We start from the raw sequence: 19,316 nt of genomic DNA, 5'->3' as shown, positions 1-19,316 counted from the left end.
GAGCTCTCTTGTCTTCACAATAGATCTGTTGGAACCTCAATTTCTTTAACTGAGGCCAGTGTGGGGGTGGCGCGTACTGACGCCGTCGTAGTATTCTTTTACCATTTTCTGATATGAACTTCCCCAGATAGAACACCTCCTGTTAACAGTACTACTACTTAGCCTTGTCGACTCTGTACCCCTTATGGGCCAGCAATTGTAGGAGTATAATGAAATCCCTTTGGACTTGCTGCTCACTGTCACTACACGCTAGACTGGGTAATCATGCTGGGTACCTGAATGTTCCCTAAATCAGTGTGCAGCATTCAGTTAAAGATGCTCAGGCTCTCACAGTACTCCTGAGGCAACCCTAGTGAAACGCATTTGGCCCAGTGTACATGCTGGGAGGTACCTTGACTCAAGATGCAATGGAATCGAGAAGAATGCATTCTTCAAATCCACGACAGTGAAGAATGTGGCTTCTTTGGGGATACTGTGTAGAATTGTCACAGGATTTGTAACAACGGGAAATTCTTTCTGTACCACATCGTTGAGGGGGGCCAAGTCCTGAATCATTCTCCAATTGCCCCCTGTTGATTTCTTGACAAGCTACATCGCTGTGTTACGCAGACGTGGATGGCACAATGATCCACTGGTCCAGTAGGGCCTGTATTGCATTTCTGATACCCTCCTCCGCCTCCCTTGATAACGGATATTGTTTAACCCTGGGTAGCACCGCACCTGGCTTCAGCTTTATATGCACAGGAGTCACCTCTTTCTGTAGTCCCACATCATGTGGATTAGTAATCCACAAATGCAGAGGCACGTGTTGTAAGTCTTCGTCAAGTCATAGAGGTGAAGTTAGTACTGCCATCAGGGGGCACTGCACCCTTTGATACTGTAGCATTATGTCACAAGAGATAGAAATCTCTAATCTCTCTCCTTTTTTGTCATTGTTCTCAAACAGCTCATCTGTCTCTTCCTTGAACTGTACTGTGATCTATACAGAGCACTGTGCGCCACTCACACACGTGCGTGTCTATTCCTAGCTTGACAACCCTCTTGTCAGAGACCATCAATCCATGAAAATCCAGCAACACTATTGTTCCTGCCATCACCTCAGGTGACAACTGGACGAAAGAAAATCTGTAGGCACTCGCCAGCACTGCTTAGCAATCTGAGGCACCACCTCCACGAGCACAGTAATACCATAAATGAACATGTCCAGGTCCACAGAAATCCATCAAACCACCACCTCTTTTGTCAGTGTGAATTATCAAAATTGCCCTTATTGTGCACATCCCAGGTGTGGAGCAAACTATACATTGATCTGTGAATGATGTTGTCATGTTTAAATTTTTTCAGCAGGTCCCTGCCCAGAAAATTAACACAGGAACTTTTGGAATATAGTAAGGGAGCCTGCACCACCTTCCCTCAAACCTTTACGTACAGCTCCTCAGTGTATGGAACTGTGGAAATAGCCCCAGAGAATCCCTGCAGGTCAAGAAATGTGTCTAATAGTGGGAAATTCCCCTCCATGATGCATGATTTTGTTGCACCCGAGTCCATCATAAATATGAACTGCTTTTGTTTCCTATCTCCACCCCCACCAAGGGTTCCTCTTCAGGGTGGATGGTCGTTGACAAGACCGGACATGCGAGTGCTCTCTGTGGGCTGTCCTAATCGGGATGTGTGTTCGTTCTGGGGACCCTTGAGGGGTTACCCCCATCCCCCAGACCCCATCACAGTTGTTCCTCCAAAGGGTGGCGGTGGTCACGCTCGGTACCCTATTGACCGGGGGTAAGACTGCCCTGCTGTTGCATGTGCCACATTTGTATGTCAGATGCTTGAGGCTGCTGGTTATATGTTTGATGTTGCCCCTGTACATAACCTTGATTCCGATACCCTTGACCCTGTTGAGGATACCCTGGCCCTTGGCCCTGCTGCTGTGGCCAGTCATTATACCCCATTGCAGACATGCTCCTGCATTCCATTGTGAAATGCCCCCACCTCAAACAATTCCAACATTGTGATGGTCCAAACCCACCCCCTCTGGGTTCAAATCACCCCCGCTCGGAAGCCCCATCTTCTTCACTGCCACTTTGGGCTCGGATACTGTTGCCCCCCGCCCCACTGTCCTTGTCCTCCTTCAGGCCAGAGCTCAGCAGAGCTCTCTGTCCCCACCACCTGTACTGGCGTCGACACAGGTGCCTGGACAACAACATTTGCCAATTTATTTTCTACCAGTTTCGCTTCCCCGTTTGACGCCTTTGGGCTGTTTCCCTGCCCCGCTCCTTGATTCATTTGCAATGGTGCACTATTATTTCTATATTTTTTCTATTATACTATCTCCAGTCATCCCTTTCCTTTAATATCCACAATCTTATTAACGTCTTCTGCACTTCCTTTGGCAAGCCCCTCTTTACAATAAAATAGAAAATGATATTGAACGATCCCACAGCCCTCCCATTTCAGCTATCCACATCTCTTGTAATTTACAAATTACTTTAGCTGGGTCATCGCCCATTATACACTGCATCAGGGACTGTAAATCGGGTGCATCTGGGAAAGCCCTTCGTAATGTATCCCACACCTGTGCTCCAATTAAGTTGAACGATGCTCCATTGTGTGCATCATCCCCCAGGAAACGCAGCTTTTACCCACACATCCCCAGCCTAGTCCCCAATTACAGCAACCATCAAGATCTTGATATCACCCACTGCCAGGGGAACCCCTGCTGTTTCCTTTTCAAACTCATCCACTTATTCGCTCCTGCTGGGAGAGAGCCTTTTTTATCCATCTGGTGCCAGGGCACCTACTATGTCCTCCCTGCCCCATTATACTCCCTGCCCCACATACTATGTCCTCCCTGCCCCACTGTCCACAACCTTCTTCATAATCCCCTTTTCCTTGCCAACGCCATCCGGCCAACCCTATTCTTCAACCTGCCCCCCCCACGAGTCTTATACTTTTGGGGGAGGGGGGTAGAGGGCAGAATGGGGTGGGATATCCTCAGCCGCCTCTTCACCCGGTCCCATTCCAAACGTGCTATTGTCGGACCAGATGCAACTCAGTTTCCTGTGGTTTGGAAGGGTTCTGCCTGACTGCCTCATTTCCGCTCTGACCTTTGCGACGAAGGGAGTGAGTTTTACTGCTGCTGCTTGCATTTGTGCCTTTAAGAGGCTGGACCATAAAGCCCACTTCCCAAGCGAAGCTGTTTGGAAGTGGTTTGCCGTGTAAGCGAGTGGACGTGCTTTCCATCAATCAACTAAATCTAAAACACTGCATTGCTAAGCTCCCTTCAACATCCTATAAGGTGAGCTAAAACTTCAATAACGATGCACTCATCTGAACGTAATTGAAAAGCCTCAGCAGTTTAATATATAAATTACATTTTAAAAGTAGCTCTATTTCCTGTTGTCCCGCACTTCTGGCGGCGACTGGTGGCTACTCTCTGCCTTCAAATACATTGTCTATGACGTAAGGAAATGCTCTCTATAACACCTGAAACTCCTTTTCCAAACATTTTAGTTACTGATGTAAACGTCGCAAGCGCTACAGATTCTACAACTGTTTCAGATGATTGTAGGCAGACAGCCTTCAAACCCTAATACCTGCAACAGAGGGAAATACATTCCTGCTTTTTGAAGCTTTTGAAAAAAGCTATCCCTTGAAATCCCTGCTCATGTAGCGTTGATCTTTTCACTGCGTTAAGGGCGACTGTGGGATGCCTGCCTTTGAACCTTTACACGTGTGATGCAAGAAACACGTGCTGCTTTTTGAAAACGTAGCACAAGAACCGTTCACGGAATTACAGCTGCACTTACTACTGATTTCGCCATTGCACGCGGGTTGACTGTTGGCTGATAGCCTTTGAGCCCCTATATGCACGCAACCAAGAAATGACTGTACAATTCGATATTCACTGCAATAATTGACCCAGCGAAGCAGCAGACAAATGGAGTTCTGGAGCCCACTGAGGTGCGCAGAGGAAAGTGCAGATAAGAAATACATCAAGGCAGTGGCGAATGTCTTCTGCTTTAAACCCCCCAGGTACTCGAACACATTTGCAGGTATGATGAGGAGTGAACGTTGTGTGCATGGCGGACCCTGTGGGGGTACAGTTGCTGGGTGGGAAATTGCTAACTGACAGGTCTCTCTACCCCTTCCTTATGGAAAGTGTAACATTCCCAGAGAGTTCACCAAATAAGAGGCAGGTGGAGGAGACTCAATGAATGCACGGATCAGCAGCTGCAGATTGTACTAGAGCCAGTAATGGAAAAGCACAGGAGGAGAGGAAAGGCGCCCCGCGTGGACAAGCTTCAAATAACATGGCAATCAGGAACGCTGGTGCAAAATCCAAAGGAAAGGAGCACAATCTAATAAAGGCAAATGGAACCTTAACTGAACCAGGGCATAGTCCTCGTCATAGCTCCATAGTTTGGAAATAGGGCAGTGCAGTAGTTTTGAATTGTCGTCCTCCCTCTAGTTTTCGCCAACACCATTCTCTCCTGTCCCAAGAGTATCCACTCAATCCCTCTCTTCCCTCCTTCTCAATGAACAAGTTACTTACCTTATCTGGTAAACTTTCGATAGGATGTTCCTCCGATGTATTCCACATCTATGACAGGTAATGACCACATCTGTGCTGCTTCAGAATTTTTTTCGGCATAGGCGTCCTGCGTCGACACTTTGTCCCTCAAGGGCCTCAGTCGAGGGTCGACATCACCGGATGTTCTATATAGGACGCACGGTGCCCATAGCCTCAGTTGTAGTTTTTTCCCAGAACGTGTGGCACCAATCTCCTGCCAGTATGACTGCAGAAAGCCTTGCGGAAACGTAGGCTACAATCGCATAAGAATTATCTATAGAGAGGCAGGCTGGGAGGGTACGAAGTGGAATACATCAGAGGAACATCCCATCGAAAGAACGTTACCAGATAAGGTAAGTAACTTGTTCTTCGATGGGATTGTGTCCTCCAACGTATTCCACATCTATGCCAGACTCCCAAAGCAGTACCAACGTATGGAGGTGGGAAAAGAATTTACAAATTTAGAATATTAGAATGCCCAATCAAATTGCTGAATAGAGGACTGCCTTACCAAAGGCCAAATCCTGCCCATGGATGGAGTCCAAGGAATAGTGTCTCACAAAAGTATGTACAGAGGCCCATGTGGCTGCTTCGCAAATATTGCGAATCGGAACTCCCCCTCTGTAGAGCAGTGGAGGCAGCCACACCCCTAGTAGGGTGAGCCCGTAAGCCTACTGGAGGGTCCTTTCCCGCCAAACGTTAACACTCAGATCGTCAAAATGATCCATCTGGACAAGGTCTGCTTGGAAACAGCCTGACCTAACCGCCTTCCAGCATAACCAACAAAGAGCTGATGGTCCACTCTGACCCAGGACATCCATGAGAGATAGAAACTCAAAGCTCTCCTAGGATCAAACCTATGGAGCCTCTCCTCTTCCTTATCACAACCTTCGGAGGTAAAGAAGGCCGCACCCCAAGGACAACCCTGTCCTTATGGAACACAGTGAAGGGTGGCTGTGCCTGCAACTCACTCACTCTGCGTGCGGAAGTAACCACAACTAAAAACAGTTTTAAAGGATAACAGTCGCAATGGACAAGAATTTAAGGGCTCAAACTGAGCTCCCATGAGGAACTTTAAAACCAAAATAAAATCCCATCCCGGCACCTGGAAAGGCGACGGTGGAAAAACATTAGGTAGCCCTTTTAACTGTGAAATCAAAGTAACCTTAAAATAAGAACATTCCTCAGACGAGCGCTTAAATAAAGACAGCGCCAGGTAACCCTTAATGGTACCCATTTGCAGGCTCTTGTGGGCTAAAGAAAGCAAAAAAAGAAAACCAATGGAATGGAACATTGGAAAGGATCCACATTCTGTACCCTGCACCAGTCGCAGAACCTTCTCCAATGGCAACGGTACAGGGATTTCGTTGAGGGCTGTCTGGCCAAAAGCACCACCTCCATCACGTCTTCGGGGAGGTCCCAATCCTTATACCTCAACCTTTCAGATTCCAAGCATGAAGGCTGAGACACTTGACCTCTGGATGGAGAACCCAACCCCCCTCCCATGAGAGCAGAGCGTCTCGGTAGGGAAGACGGTGCGGAAGGCAGATGGACATGTCTAGAAGGTCCAGGTACCACGCTCTCCTGGCCCATGCCAGAGCAATGAGGATCATCCGGGAACCGAAACACTGTAACCTCCTCAACACTTGCGGCATGACAGGGACTGGAGGCTCCTCTTGGAGGGAGGAAATTCCCGCGTTCAGAATCTTCCACACTTCCAGTTGGCACTGGTGGCGAAGAGATCCACTTGTCGGGTTCCCCAAAGGGCAAAGATCTCCAACAGAACTTCCTGAGCCAGCTCCCACTCGTGAGAAACCGTGCTCTGCCTGCTTAGAGCATCCGCCGTCATGTTTTCGTCTCCGGCCAGATGAACTGCCGAGATCGACATTTCCTGCTGGATGGCCCAGAACCAGAGCTGCATCGCCTCCCTGCACAATGGCAGTGACCCTGCCCCCACCCTTTTTTGTTGAGGTAGTGCATGGCCACCGTATTGTCCGTCATAATCAGGACTTTCTTCCCCCGCACAGACGGCAGAAAAGCCTTCAGGGATGGCCTGACAGCCCGCAGCTCTAACAGATTGATGTGGAGTCTGGACTCGGACAGAGACCAACGGCCGCTGGCTTGCAACTCGTTGGCATGAGCTCCCCAACCCATGAGGGATGCGTCCGTCACGATCGTCACCTCCGGCCACGGTTGCCAAAACGGAGCTCCCTTCATCAGATTTCCTTCGACGGCCCACCACAGAAGATCCTGGGTGACCGAGGGCAGAATCTAAACGGGATCCGACATCCTGCCGGAGAACTGCGACCACTGCGTCTTGAGAGCCCACTGCAGAGATCTCATTTGCAGCCTGGCCTCTGGCACCAGGAAAATGCAGGATGCCATGAGGCCAAGCAACCTCAAGAACGCGAACGCCGGGAGACTCTGGGCATGCTGAAACTTAACCACCATTTGCAGAATGTGATGAGCCCCCACCTGGGGAGGCGAACACTGTCCCAGGGATTGTCGAGCACTGCTCCGATGTATTGGAGCCGCTGGGTAGGTGTCAAATGAGACGAGGGAGAAGCCCAACTTGTGGAGGGAGTGGCAAGTGACGGACAGATGATCCAGGGCTTGCTCGGGAGAATGCGCCATGATCAACAAATTGTCCAGGTAGGGGTAGACGTGAATCCCCCCTTTCAGTGATACGCTGCCACCGCCACCATCAGTTTGGTGAAGACCCTCGGGACGGAGGTCAATCCGAACGGCAGGACTCGAAACTGAAAATGCGATTCGCCAGCTGCGAACCTCAGGTACTTCCTGTGCTTGGGATGAATCAGCACATGAAAGTAAGCCTCCTTGAGGTCGAGAGACACAAACCAATCCTGAAGTTGAAGGGCCTGGAGGACTTGAGAAAGAGTTACCATCTTGAACTTGTCCTTTCTGAGGAGCTTGTTCAACCAACGTAAGTCCATGATGGGTCTTCCTCCGTCCTTTTTCGGGATAAAAAAATAAGGGGAATACCATCCCTTGTTCCTCTCCGCTACAAGGACCAATTCTATGGCACCTTTCTCCAGCAGGGATACGATTTCCTGCTCAAGGAGCGGATCCGGACGCTTCAAAGAGCTTCCCCGGTGGATTGTCGTGATAGTAGCCGTGAGCTATGATCTCCAGAACCCACACATCTGAAGTAATGGCTCGCCATTCTCCAAGATGCTGCGCAAGTCTGCCCCCGACCGGTGAACCATGGGACATGGCCTCATGACTGACCGGACGCGGCTGCGGCAGTGCCCGAGGGCAAAGAGGCAACTGCCCGAGCGGCTTTGGTACCTCGAGTACCTTGCTTTCCACCTCTGGTACTTCTACGGTGGCCCCTTTAACTGGCAGCTCCTCTCGATCTACCAAAGGTAGAGTAGTTCCGAAAGGAACCTCCCCTCCACTGCTGTCCCCTAGGACGAAAAGGCAGAGGTTGATGGACTGCAGCGCTCAAAGACTTTGCTGCAGCTTTGGAGGTCTGCAACCTCTCAAGGCTCTCGTCAGCCAAACAGATGGACATCATCAAAGGGCATGTTGAGAAGCCGGGATTGCACGTCAGGAGCAAACCCCGACTTCCGCAACCACGCAAACCTGCACATCACGGTGCTCGCAGCCATGGACCGGCTGACCCAGTCTGCCATATCCAGACCCAACTGAACGGATTCACACATTGCATCCTTGCCATCTTGCACGAGGGCTAGAAAACCCTCCCTTTCGGGAATATGTTCAGCCGCCAAAGATGCACAATTCCATACACCAGAAGAAAACACCTTCGCCCAACCATCAAAGCGCTTATCGTCCCCATCAGGAGGGATGGTAGGATACACCGCCTGCTTTGCTGGGGCCATAGCCGCCTGCACCACCAAACTCTCCGGAGTAGGGTTTGGTGACAAGTAGCAGGGGTCACTACTGGCTGGGCGCTATTTTATTCAGAAGCGACTTACCAACTGCCGGGAGACTCTGGAGCAGTCCAAGCCGCCGCCACCCTTCTTTGCAACGCTATGTGAAATGGCAACACCGGGTCAGCGGGTGGACCTTGGTCCAGGATGTCCGTCAGATCATCCTGATCAAAATCAACAGGTGGAGCAGACCACCCCAAGTATTCAGTCACCCTGGACATGAGACGCCTATAGGAGGATTCGGCATGTGTACCTGGCTCAGGCCTGCCAAACTCCACCTCCGGAGAGGTGTCAAGACCACTGGTGTCATGCAAGGACTGACGGAGTTCCTCCATCTGACTGCCCAGACAAAAGGTCATCAGGGACAGCACGAGGCACAACCATCTCCCCATCAGACCCTTCCTCCACCTCTGAAATATAACCCAAAGGTTGGAACAAATCCAATCTGGGAGGAGGAACAGAGTAGGGCTCAAAAACAGGCCTCACAGACTTACTGAGAGCCTTCCTCAGAGTTTCCACAGCCCTCCGGGGCACCTCCAGCAAATCCTCCACAAACGGCAAAGGCGCCCAGGGAATCGGCAGCGACAACTTCTTTGAGGGCAGAGCCCCGAGAGCATCCCTCGACGGACACGGCGCTAATGGCGTCGACGCTTCCTCGAAGGCTTCACAGGTTTTGACGGTCTCGATGGCGTCGAGGACCGGGACCTGGCACAGCTACGGCGATCTTCCTTGTCTGATCGGGACTTCTACGGCTCCCGACGATCACGCCAACTGAGCGAGCCCGAAGGCGTACGAGTGGTGGAACGAGCCCATTCCTTGCCGGCTTCTTTCAAAAAGGCGCGGATGGAACAGTTCCAATGCGATTCGAAAATCATCATCTGCTGGCGGAATGTAGCCCATTCGGCCGGCGACGAAGACTTGATGGAACAAGTCAACCGTCTGGCGGAGTCGTCCTCTGTCGAGGACGGGGAAGGCGAATGGTGACTGCACATCCTAGAATGCCTCTAAGAGGCAAAGGAATGGCGGGAACCACTCCGAGACTGAGACTCTGTACTTTTGCCGATGCAGAGAGTAGCCCCTCGAGTTGACGGTCGAAAGCCCAGCGGAATTTAAACTTATGGGGCTGGCAGTCATCGGTAGGTTGGCTTTCGCCGAGGCACCAGAGGCAGATGTCGTGCAGGTCCGTGATGGACATTTTCGAACCGCAATCCTGACATTTTTTAAAGCCCGACTTCGGGGTAGTAGAAGAAGACATTGCTATTGAAGAGAAGAATAGAGCGTGCCGAGATTCTAAAGCAAACACGTTTGCGGGATAAAAACGGAACTGAGGCTACGGGCACCGTGCGTCCTATATAACATCCGGTGACGTCGACCCTCGACGGAGGCCCTCAAGGGACAACGTGTCAACGTCGACGCAAGACGTGTACGCCGAAAAATTTTCCCAAGCAGCACAGCGGTGGTCATTACCTGCCATAGATGTGGAATACGTCGGAGGAGACAATCCCCTCGAAAAATACATTTCTTATTCCGTCATTATCCATCCTGAGCAAGAAGTCCCCCGAGTTCCAGTCTTCTGTTCCTTTTTCCGACACCCTTACATCCCTCACTTCTCTTGATACCAGCACCCTGTTCAGCTCTGCTCGCAACTCTGCCAACATTTCTTCTAACTCTCTTTGACACCCGTGTGTGCCGATACTTCAGGCGGGTGTGCATATGGGGGTGGGGGAGTGGTAGACTGGTGTTACAGATGCTCAAGTGGTCCCTATAACAGTGGGTATGTAGGTTGGATTTGTGTACCTTTCTGTGGGACACGCTGTGAAGGGATAAGATTCCCTGCGCTCCGCTGGCACCACACCTCTACTTCCATAAGCACTTTCCATCTTTCTGCATCCGTGCCCGCGCTCCGTCCCCTTGGTAGTCTGTGTCCTCAAACATTTGCCAGAGGTCCAAAATGTCTTCTGTAGCTGTTTGCCCTTATACTTCGCTACCAAGAATGTGAACAAATGTTCCAAGAAGCTCTTATTGTGGGAGCCCTGCTCTGGCCACGGGCAGGGTATCTCCTGTCTCCGCCATCCAATGCTTATGGAATTTTTCCACCCTGTCACGACACAGTGGAAGGGCCTCGTACTCTATTGGTGTTTCTCCCCCCATGCTGGTGAGGTCCATGTTTTACTGACCACTGCTGCTTGTGACAAAAGGAAAATCAAACGCATGCTTTTGTGCCCCTCAAAATCGCACACACCTAACATGGTGTTGTGTGTATGTAAACCACTATACAGTGTCCTATCTTATGCCTCCATAACGTTTAGAGGCTTGGGTTAGGCAGTCTCTACTTGACCGAACAAACCAACACGTTCATACCGTATACCCAGCAGTGGCATATTTAGGCATTCTGCTGCCCTCTGCCCAAATAAGTGTCTGCACCCTCCCTCCACGCCCCCAGTTTTACTGCACTTTCACCAGATTCCGCCCCTTCAACAAACTCTTCGTTGTCAAAACTACATCCCTTCACTCCCATTGTGTCCCTCATTTTGGCTCCATAACATTATAAGGATGTTTTTAAGGTTGCAGGGATTAGAAAGTTATTGCTTCCTCCCTATTAATTCAAGCCTGTCATCTTCTATGTTATGTTAGTTGAAAAAGTGTTTTCAGATCTCTGCTGCTCAAGATTTGGAGAAGGCAATGTGTTCTACAATGAGTGCACTAGAGGTAATTGTTTACTGCTAATAGTCTACTTTCGGTAAGTCCGAAAATAATCTTTTAGAGGAAGTGTTAAGAACTAAAGCTGTCTGCCAACTGGACACCACTGAGTAGGTTAGAATGAGGAATTTAGCTTTCAATCCTAATACCTAATTTCTCTCACAAATTGCCTGCTGTCACTCTACGAGAAGCACCTAGACTGGTCTGTAATATTAAGGCAACATAACATTTCTACATCTGGTCATGTCAAATGGTAAACTTTACATATGAAATATAGGCAAGTGGTACAGGCACATCTATCAAAAATGTTGACTAAAAATAACTCAACCCCCTTTTCAAGGTTACAGCTCTGGAATTAGTAGGAGGGAAAATGGAAATGAGGCAAGCTACTTGCTACAGCCAATGTACCTCCAATCCCTCGGGGTGGAACGCCATTAAAATATGGCAAAAATCACAATTTGTAAACTCTGCCTGGGCATAAACACCCCAGTAGACCAAAGACAGTTGGAGAACGTTTTTGGAATCTTTGGCTGTGCATTATCACAGTGGAATAATGGATAAGGGCGACCTTCGGTTCTATGTCATATTTCTGCTTTTTGTAGGTGGCCTAACAAAAAGACTGATCTTTTGCAGCTGATTTTATTCGGCACGCAAAAAGCAAAAATATGACATTGCTTTGCCTCCTACCCCCACCCTCTCTGGCTAGATGTCCTTGTAATCAGGAGGGGGGGGGGGGTTCACCCCCAAATCCACCTTCCACAGACGCCGCCTCCCTCCCCACCCAAGAAGTCCCAGAAACATAAAACACAAACAAGCAACACACAGACGCACACGCCATCACTTACCTGTTCTCCCGCAACGGCTCTTCCGGGTCCTGACGTGCTAGTCAGTCCTTGTGCGCACTCGTGTGTGGAAGAGGCATCACAGTTTATTTTAGAAAGACCGCTCTGGGCGGTCACAGAGCGGTCTTTCTAAATCGATAATTTTTTTGATAACTAACTTGATTAAATGACATGCTTAAATATGAAATTAAGATGCTTGGAAATGTTCACTTCGGACCTAACATTCATGTGTGGGAGGCAACAGTATTTTTCAGATGCACAATGCAGACACCTTTTATAATAAATGAAGTGGTACACTGAGTTTACATCATTGCTGTTTGTGCAATTGTTCAAAATACCCCAAACCTCAAGAGTAAAACAGAGCAATGGATCGGGCGTTCCAGCACAATATTACCTTTGTGGGTGTGGTTTAGACTATGGGTCTTGCCACCTTGCGTTTAAGGTAATTTACAATGTTTATCAACTCTGTAGAGTTGGTTGGACGGTACAATAGATAGGAACATTTTGAGATGTGTGGGTATAGATATCCTGCTGTCGTTGTTCAACAGTAAAAGTTCTACCTTGTATTTAAAATAATTTACAGATTACTTATAGGCATAATAGTTAAGCATTGTGTGACATGCTTTGCAGTTTGTTCTCCTGATAGTACTGAGCGTGCAGCAGAATGTGAACAAAGACACAAACCCAGCAGGGCTGCCATTTGCCCGCTTAGCACTGAGCAGCTTCTGTAAAGATGGCAGAATGGATATCTTTATGGGACCCCTTTACAGCTGTGAAACAGTGTGTACCTTTGGCACACAGTTTTTCTTCCCACCCTTCTATGGCTATGGGGATCCTTTTCCATCATTTCTAACCTTTAGTTTTCGGACGGGAAGCAGTCTAAAAAAATGCATGTCTTGTATTGGAATATGAAAAAGATTGCTTAACTGTGTATGTGTGTATTGATTAGAAAGAACTCCAAAGATAACGTGAAGTGGCACCAATAAAACCAATTAAAGAGCATTTTGTGAAGAGAAGAATGAACAAAGCTATATTATCGGTCATATATAACTCTGTGAGAGTTGTATGACTGCATCACTAGATGCCTAAAGCACGCTGGGTTTGGGTCCACATTTCCTTTTTTAAAAAAAGGAAAGTCACCCTAAAAATAAAGTTTTTGCAAATATCAAGCATATGGGATACATTACTCACCGTAATCGTATTTCTGATGCTTGTATCTGCTGTGCATAGGCCGACATCTAGTGGAAGCTGCAGAGTATTACAGTTTGTTTTTCGAAACTCTAAAAGGGGTGTCAATAAAATGCTGCTCCTCTAGTAATCTGCCGCCCTAGGCCTGGGCATATTCGACCTTGCTGTAAATAAGTCTATGGTACCCCATGTTGACCTTAGTCCCATTACAATAAGTGTAGCACTGCCGTTCACTGCGTGAAATCCTTAGAACAGAACCTAAAAGTACAAAGTGCCAGAGAACGCATCTGTGGCTTGGAAAGAAAGAGGAGAGGATATTTGCAGGAAAAGTCACAGTGGTTAGGCGGGCAATACATGCATGGGGCTATTTCACAACGACAAGAATACAGGGATGACTGTGCCCTACAGAAAACACCATACTTGGTGTCTACATATGCAGAGTGAGGAGCAGGAGAAAGGAAGTTTATTTTTCCGCAAAGCGGTCAATTCATTTTAGTCAGATTGCCATAGAACATCATTTTTTGTGGAAACAATCCCCTAAACTGGGAGTGCGCAAACCTTGTCTATATTAAATATGAAATTAAGATGCTTGGAAAGGGCTGCAGCCGTGTGGTAAGTTACGTGATCTATCACCTATAATAAATGCATAGATTAGTAGGAGCTGACCTCACTGACTGCACTCAACAACCTACTGAAACATTACACCGTGCTAGTAATTGATAAGTACTTGTTTTATTCAGTGATTAATATCAATAGATATGAAAACAGAGGTTTGATCCTCCTAGGAAATTAAACATGTATATGATTATAAACACATTGAAGTTTTGTACCTCATGTACTTTAAACATTCATCAGTGAAGTAATCCCTGTCACACCTATATACAACAGTATTGAAGTCATACTTCATATTAATTGTGAAAATAATCATATACATGTTTAATTTTCTAGGAGGATCAAACCTATGTGTTTTCATATCTATTGATATTAATCATTGAATTAAAAAAGCACTTATAAATTACTAGCACGGTATAATAATGTTTCAGTAGGTTGTTGAGCGCAGTCAGTGAGGTCAGCTCCTGTTAATCTTGCCATAGGACATGCAGGTCCTTGCAAAACACATGCTGGACATGCTTGGGGTCTCTACATGGTAGGTTACTTTTTTGCATGTCCCAACCACAAGACAGAATGCCTCCAAACTTCACGAAAGGGATGTGGTTTTCTGTGGCAGCAATATATGATATGATATATGGCATTTGTAACGCGCCTATACACAAGTGTTTCAAGGCGCGACGAGGCAAGGGAGGGGGGAACAAAGGGAAGACAGACAACGATCCTACTAGGCCAGGTGTCATTCAGATCCCGCAAGTGCAGGGGTAGAGGGGAAGGGGAAAAGTGCAAGAGGAAAGGGTGAGGGGAAAGTGCAGCACAGGGGTAGAAGAATGACAAGATCAATAATAAGGGCCAGCTGGTGGCAAGTGCAAGGTAAGTGCAGACAAGTGCTGGGAGGGGGGCTGTAGGGATACAGAGACAGTCCCGCAGTGCAGGGGTTGCCAGGGAGGCAGTGCAAGGGGAGAGTGGCCGGGCTAAGGACCGAGACCGGTGAGAGTGGCCCAGTTGCAGAATCAGTGCAGTTTCAGTAGGAATTTAGCAGGGGAGAGGAGGAGAGAAAGCAGAAGCAAAGAGGAAGGTTTTGAGGTGCTTCCGGAACCGGAGATGTTTCTCCTCAAGTTTCAGGGATGCAGGAAGGCTGTTCCAGAGGGAGGCCCCTGCCGCAGAGAGAGAGATCTACCCCCAACTCATTGCTTGGAGAAGCGGCTGACCCTGAGGGAGTTGGAGGCGAATGAGCGAAGAGCTCGAGAAGGAAGATATTTAGGGAGAGAGAGTTGAAGGTATTTTGGCCCCAGCCCCCAGAAGGCCTTTTGGACAAAGCAGAGGGTTTACAAATACATACACAAAGCCAATCCAGGTTGTGGCCTACAAAATAGAGGTGGTACCTGCTGCCCCCCCCCCCCATGTAAAAAAACAGACCTAGTATTAGTGGGAAATCAAACACACAACTCTTATTCCATCACAATCTACACTTGCACCCCTCAGGTACAACTACTACACATTATGAGTTGTGAAAATAAGAAATATAGTCGGTACTGTATTGCGATGAAATGACAATGACCCAGTGGCCAACTCAAGCATGCTACTGTGAAGGCTTCTTTGCTGACACCCACCCCTTCCTTACCTGTACTGTCTCGCCCGGTCCATATATTCGTGCTGTTCCATGCCCTGGGAGTCAGCAGCTGAAACATCGATTATATTACTGTGAACAAAAACAGACAAAATGATCAGTGCCTTAATTCATACAAGCTGACATGTGTGATAAGCAATGCCCGCAGTGCAATATACATATCATTAATGTGGGTACTCAAAATAACCTTGCCATTACTCCAAGAGCAACTACGGGTAAGACTGGTGGCTCTCGTTTCTTTACAACTGGATAACAAAAAGTCCAGTTTTTTAAAACATTTATATTTTACTAAGCCGACATATTTAAAGGCTGATGAGCCACTGTATAGTAGGTGAACCCCCACCTTCCTAATCCATATGCAATCTGCACAAACAGTCACACCCCTCGACAAGAGAAACTTGCACAGGAATCAGAACTCACTTTGCTGAAAATGACCACCTTTCAACTGTACGTTATTTGTTTTACACACTGTAAAATGATTTAACAATGAACAGCGTAAGCACACCCACATACAACTCCCGGGAGAATTACACAGCCACAGTAGTGGCTGTGTAGTTATGGTTAAGTTGCTGTTTCCATAGGAAGAGCACATTTTGGGCGGCTTATAACTCCGCTCGCCCTGGACGAATCCACACCAAACTTGCAAAAAAAAGTATATGGCCCACTGTGAATTATTTTGCACCATTAGATGCGGTTTGGTCCGGGGTTGGCGGTGGGGTTTGGGGGTTTGTGGGGCTAGAGTTACAAGGGGGGTCCCAAAACATCTTTTTTTCCCCATAGACTGAATGGGGGAAAAATCTTTGCGCACGCCTACAGCCCAAACCGCTGGACGGATTTTCACCACATTTGCAGCAGGAGCAGCGGCTTGGTCCCAAAGGCGTGCTTTTGTAAATTTGGTGCCAATCCGTCCAGTAGTTTTCTTTAAAACGACCAGAAAGTGTGTAAGTGTGTCTCAAAAAATTAGTGATATCTATGTTCGCTCTGCGGACACTTCCCTGTTCGCTCCACGGACAAGATACCGATTGGCTAATCCATAGCGTCATGTCTGCGGACATGTGGCGCCTTCACTGATTGGATGTTGAACGGCGTGAAGTGCGTCTGATTCTTTCGCTACGCCCGCCACCTTTCATGCGTGTCTTGGTGTACACGAACATCACTGCTAACACATAAAACAATACACCATTGCACTTGTTAACTTTAGGAAATACTGTTTCAGAAGGTGAGGATTAATGAGGCTGGGATGGGGTGTGGCAGCAGGAAGTCAAAAAGTGGGGTTTATTGTCACCAAAGTCATACGGTAAATTGGAAGATGCTGCTCCATATAGTGTCCACTAAGTACAGGCGAAGGATTACTGCATCTGTGTTATAATGTATTTAAAATAATATTGCAGACAGACTGGCGTCCTAGAGTTTGAAATCTGAGGCAGCCACCTGCACGGTTTGATGGAAATAGCGGGTCTGCAAGTGTATGGGAGTACCAGTTCTCATGCATGCATTCAGATATGTTGTTGCAAAATCAGAATGTATTTTCACTCTGAGTGAAGGTCACTTGGTTTGATTTTTTGGTTGCGAGCTCAGTAGGCCCACGCATGGGACTGAACCCATAACGGTCAATTGTTTTCTGACCTTGAGCCAGAGGGAAAATTCCGTAAGAATGCAGGGAGTGAAAGTTTGGAAAAAATACCATTTGATAAGGTTGCGTATTGAAAACGTTTGTAAGACTCATGTAATATCAGTTTAAGAAAATTCTTTGGTGCACGCACATTGCTGTCTGGGTTTAACGAAGACAATGGAGACGGTAAATATCGTCTAAGTTTATTTTTGATGACTCTACACCGGTACGAGTTTACATTTTTTATTACCACAACAACAATATGGCATTGTAACTGAGGTACTATCTTTCTGGGTAGTTGGCCTTTTTTTTCCTCGCCGTTTGTAGACGATCAGTAGGTTCATCCATGTTCACCACTATTATTTCTTTAATATGTCATGTATGACCACATCGATTTGTGTAGCAGTTTCCACGTTATTTTTGTCTTTTTTGAAATTGTATGATGAAGGTTGGGTATTGATACGCATTTTCTGTTACGTTTTCCGAACAGCTACATTCTGCCGTACTGTGATTGCCATGGATTCCAAATGCCAAGTGATGGTTTCTTTCCACACCAGATGCACATACTCGTGACCGGCTGCCTAACCGTTAAGGTTTTGTGGGACGACAGGCCCGGACCCATTTGTCCATACGCTGGAGTGGCCATTAGGAGTAACATAACATATGGTGGTGTAGGCCGATGTTCATGCCGACGTCTTGGAAATCACTGTGCAGCCGAAGCAGTTGCTTTATCGAAAACAAAGTCTTGGCGTATGCGAAATGAACAACGTGTGCATCACGATTAACATTTTCAAAGGCAACCCACGAAACAAAGTTAATATTTGATTGAAAATGGGAATAGTCAGATGGTGTCGAACAGTTTATTGTGAAATAAAAGTACTTTACAAAATCTAAAATGTTAATGTTTTCTTTTACAAAGCAATTATTTCAAAATGTAATGTGCTACATTGTACGTCACTGTGTGTTCATTTTCAGGTTCTGCGTCACGGCACGTATTTTTGCTTTTTGCAGGCTGCCATGGAAAGCAAAGAGGGGCCATGTATGGAACAACCGCCTTCCCTTTCTATGGTGGCCATCTTGGAAAAGGATTTTTTTTTGTAATACAGGACGCCACAGGCATCTCGAATTATAACGCGAAACACTTTTTTAGTAGCACACCTTACTGCTTTGCAAATCTAGATTGTTAATGGCAAATCTTCTTGTGTCTATGTCCTTTACTGAGAAATATAAATTAGATGGAGTGTATGTGACTTTTAAAAAAATATATATTTTTACACTGTGAAAGGTGGTACTTACAGAAACATTTACAGAAACATTTACTTTGTTTACAGATGGATTTTTTTTTAAAGAACAGCTAATAAGGAAATTTACGAACGGAAATGAGGAAAGAGGCACCAAAGAGTAATATGGGGGTTAGGTGGACGGGGAAAAATGTTGTGCGTTTGTTACTTGTAAGGTAGTGGCAGTGTTTCTCATGCTCCTTCATTAAGCTGTGGTGCTGTTTCTTGGGTAAGAGGGATGCCCTTAGCTCCTGTCGTTTTCAGTAACTAGTACTTTTGCTAAAAGTATGTACTGTGTACTATATTATTAATGGCTGACTATGAATAAGTAATCGAGCTGTGCAAGGGAAATGTTGAAGGTGGAAGGTTCCTACATCAGTAAAAAATGTATTCCCACACTGTCCACGAGGCATACATCTTATTGTTAAGTGTGTACAGATTCTCGTGCATGTCACAGTGCTGTGCGCCAGCATATGGTCATGTGGCATTCTCCGCAAGGTATGCAATGAAGTCAGATGTTACTTTACATTATGGTTACGTGCTACTACTACAAACCGATCAACTTTAGCAAAAAAACTTTGTTAAAGGGATGTTATGATTAAGTAGCGCTACAAAAAACTATGAAATTCAGTAAAAAAAAAACATTAACGGGACGTTATGGTGCGAAGAAAAACTGAAAAACCCTTGAAATTCGCCAGTTATGGTAAGCTAAGCAACCATAACTCGCGCCACCACTGTGCACTGCTAACACTAACACCCACAACATCAAAGATGACATCAGAAATGTCATTGATGACATCACATGTCTGGCTCCCCCATTTTTCCTTTACTAACATTTCTAGGCCACATGTTTTTCATCAGTAACAGTCAGGAATTAAAAATATAAAAAAGGTACTATATTTGTAGACTTATCCTTCAAGTATGTTCTTACAGTAATTCCCTTAGGGTCCAGTCAAATCATGCAATACATA

At 46.8% G+C, this 19,316-nt stretch overlaps 1 protein-coding gene across 1 annotated transcript in view; it reads right to left on the bottom strand.

Moving 5' to 3' along the window:
• LAMTOR1 (late endosomal/lysosomal adaptor, MAPK and MTOR activator 1) overlaps nucleotides 1–19,316 on the bottom strand; it is a 474,636-nt gene that overhangs the window by 177,487 nt on the left and 277,833 nt on the right. The window contains exon 3 of the mRNA XM_069640301.1: nucleotides 15,448–15,525. Coding sequence (XP_069496402.1) covers nucleotides 15,448–15,525 — 78 coding nt within the window. The remainder of the gene's footprint in view (nucleotides 1–15,447; nucleotides 15,526–19,316) is intronic.

Source organism: Ambystoma mexicanum, chromosome 7q, assembly GCF_040938575.1.
Source record: "Ambystoma mexicanum isolate Mex_15411 chromosome 7q, UKY_AmexF1_1, whole genome shotgun sequence".
In the NCBI taxonomy this organism is placed as follows: domain Eukaryota; kingdom Metazoa; phylum Chordata; class Amphibia; order Caudata; family Ambystomatidae; genus Ambystoma; species Ambystoma mexicanum.
Note: the sequence above shows the minus strand (reverse complement) of the source record. Positions and strands in the feature narration are given on the sequence as shown.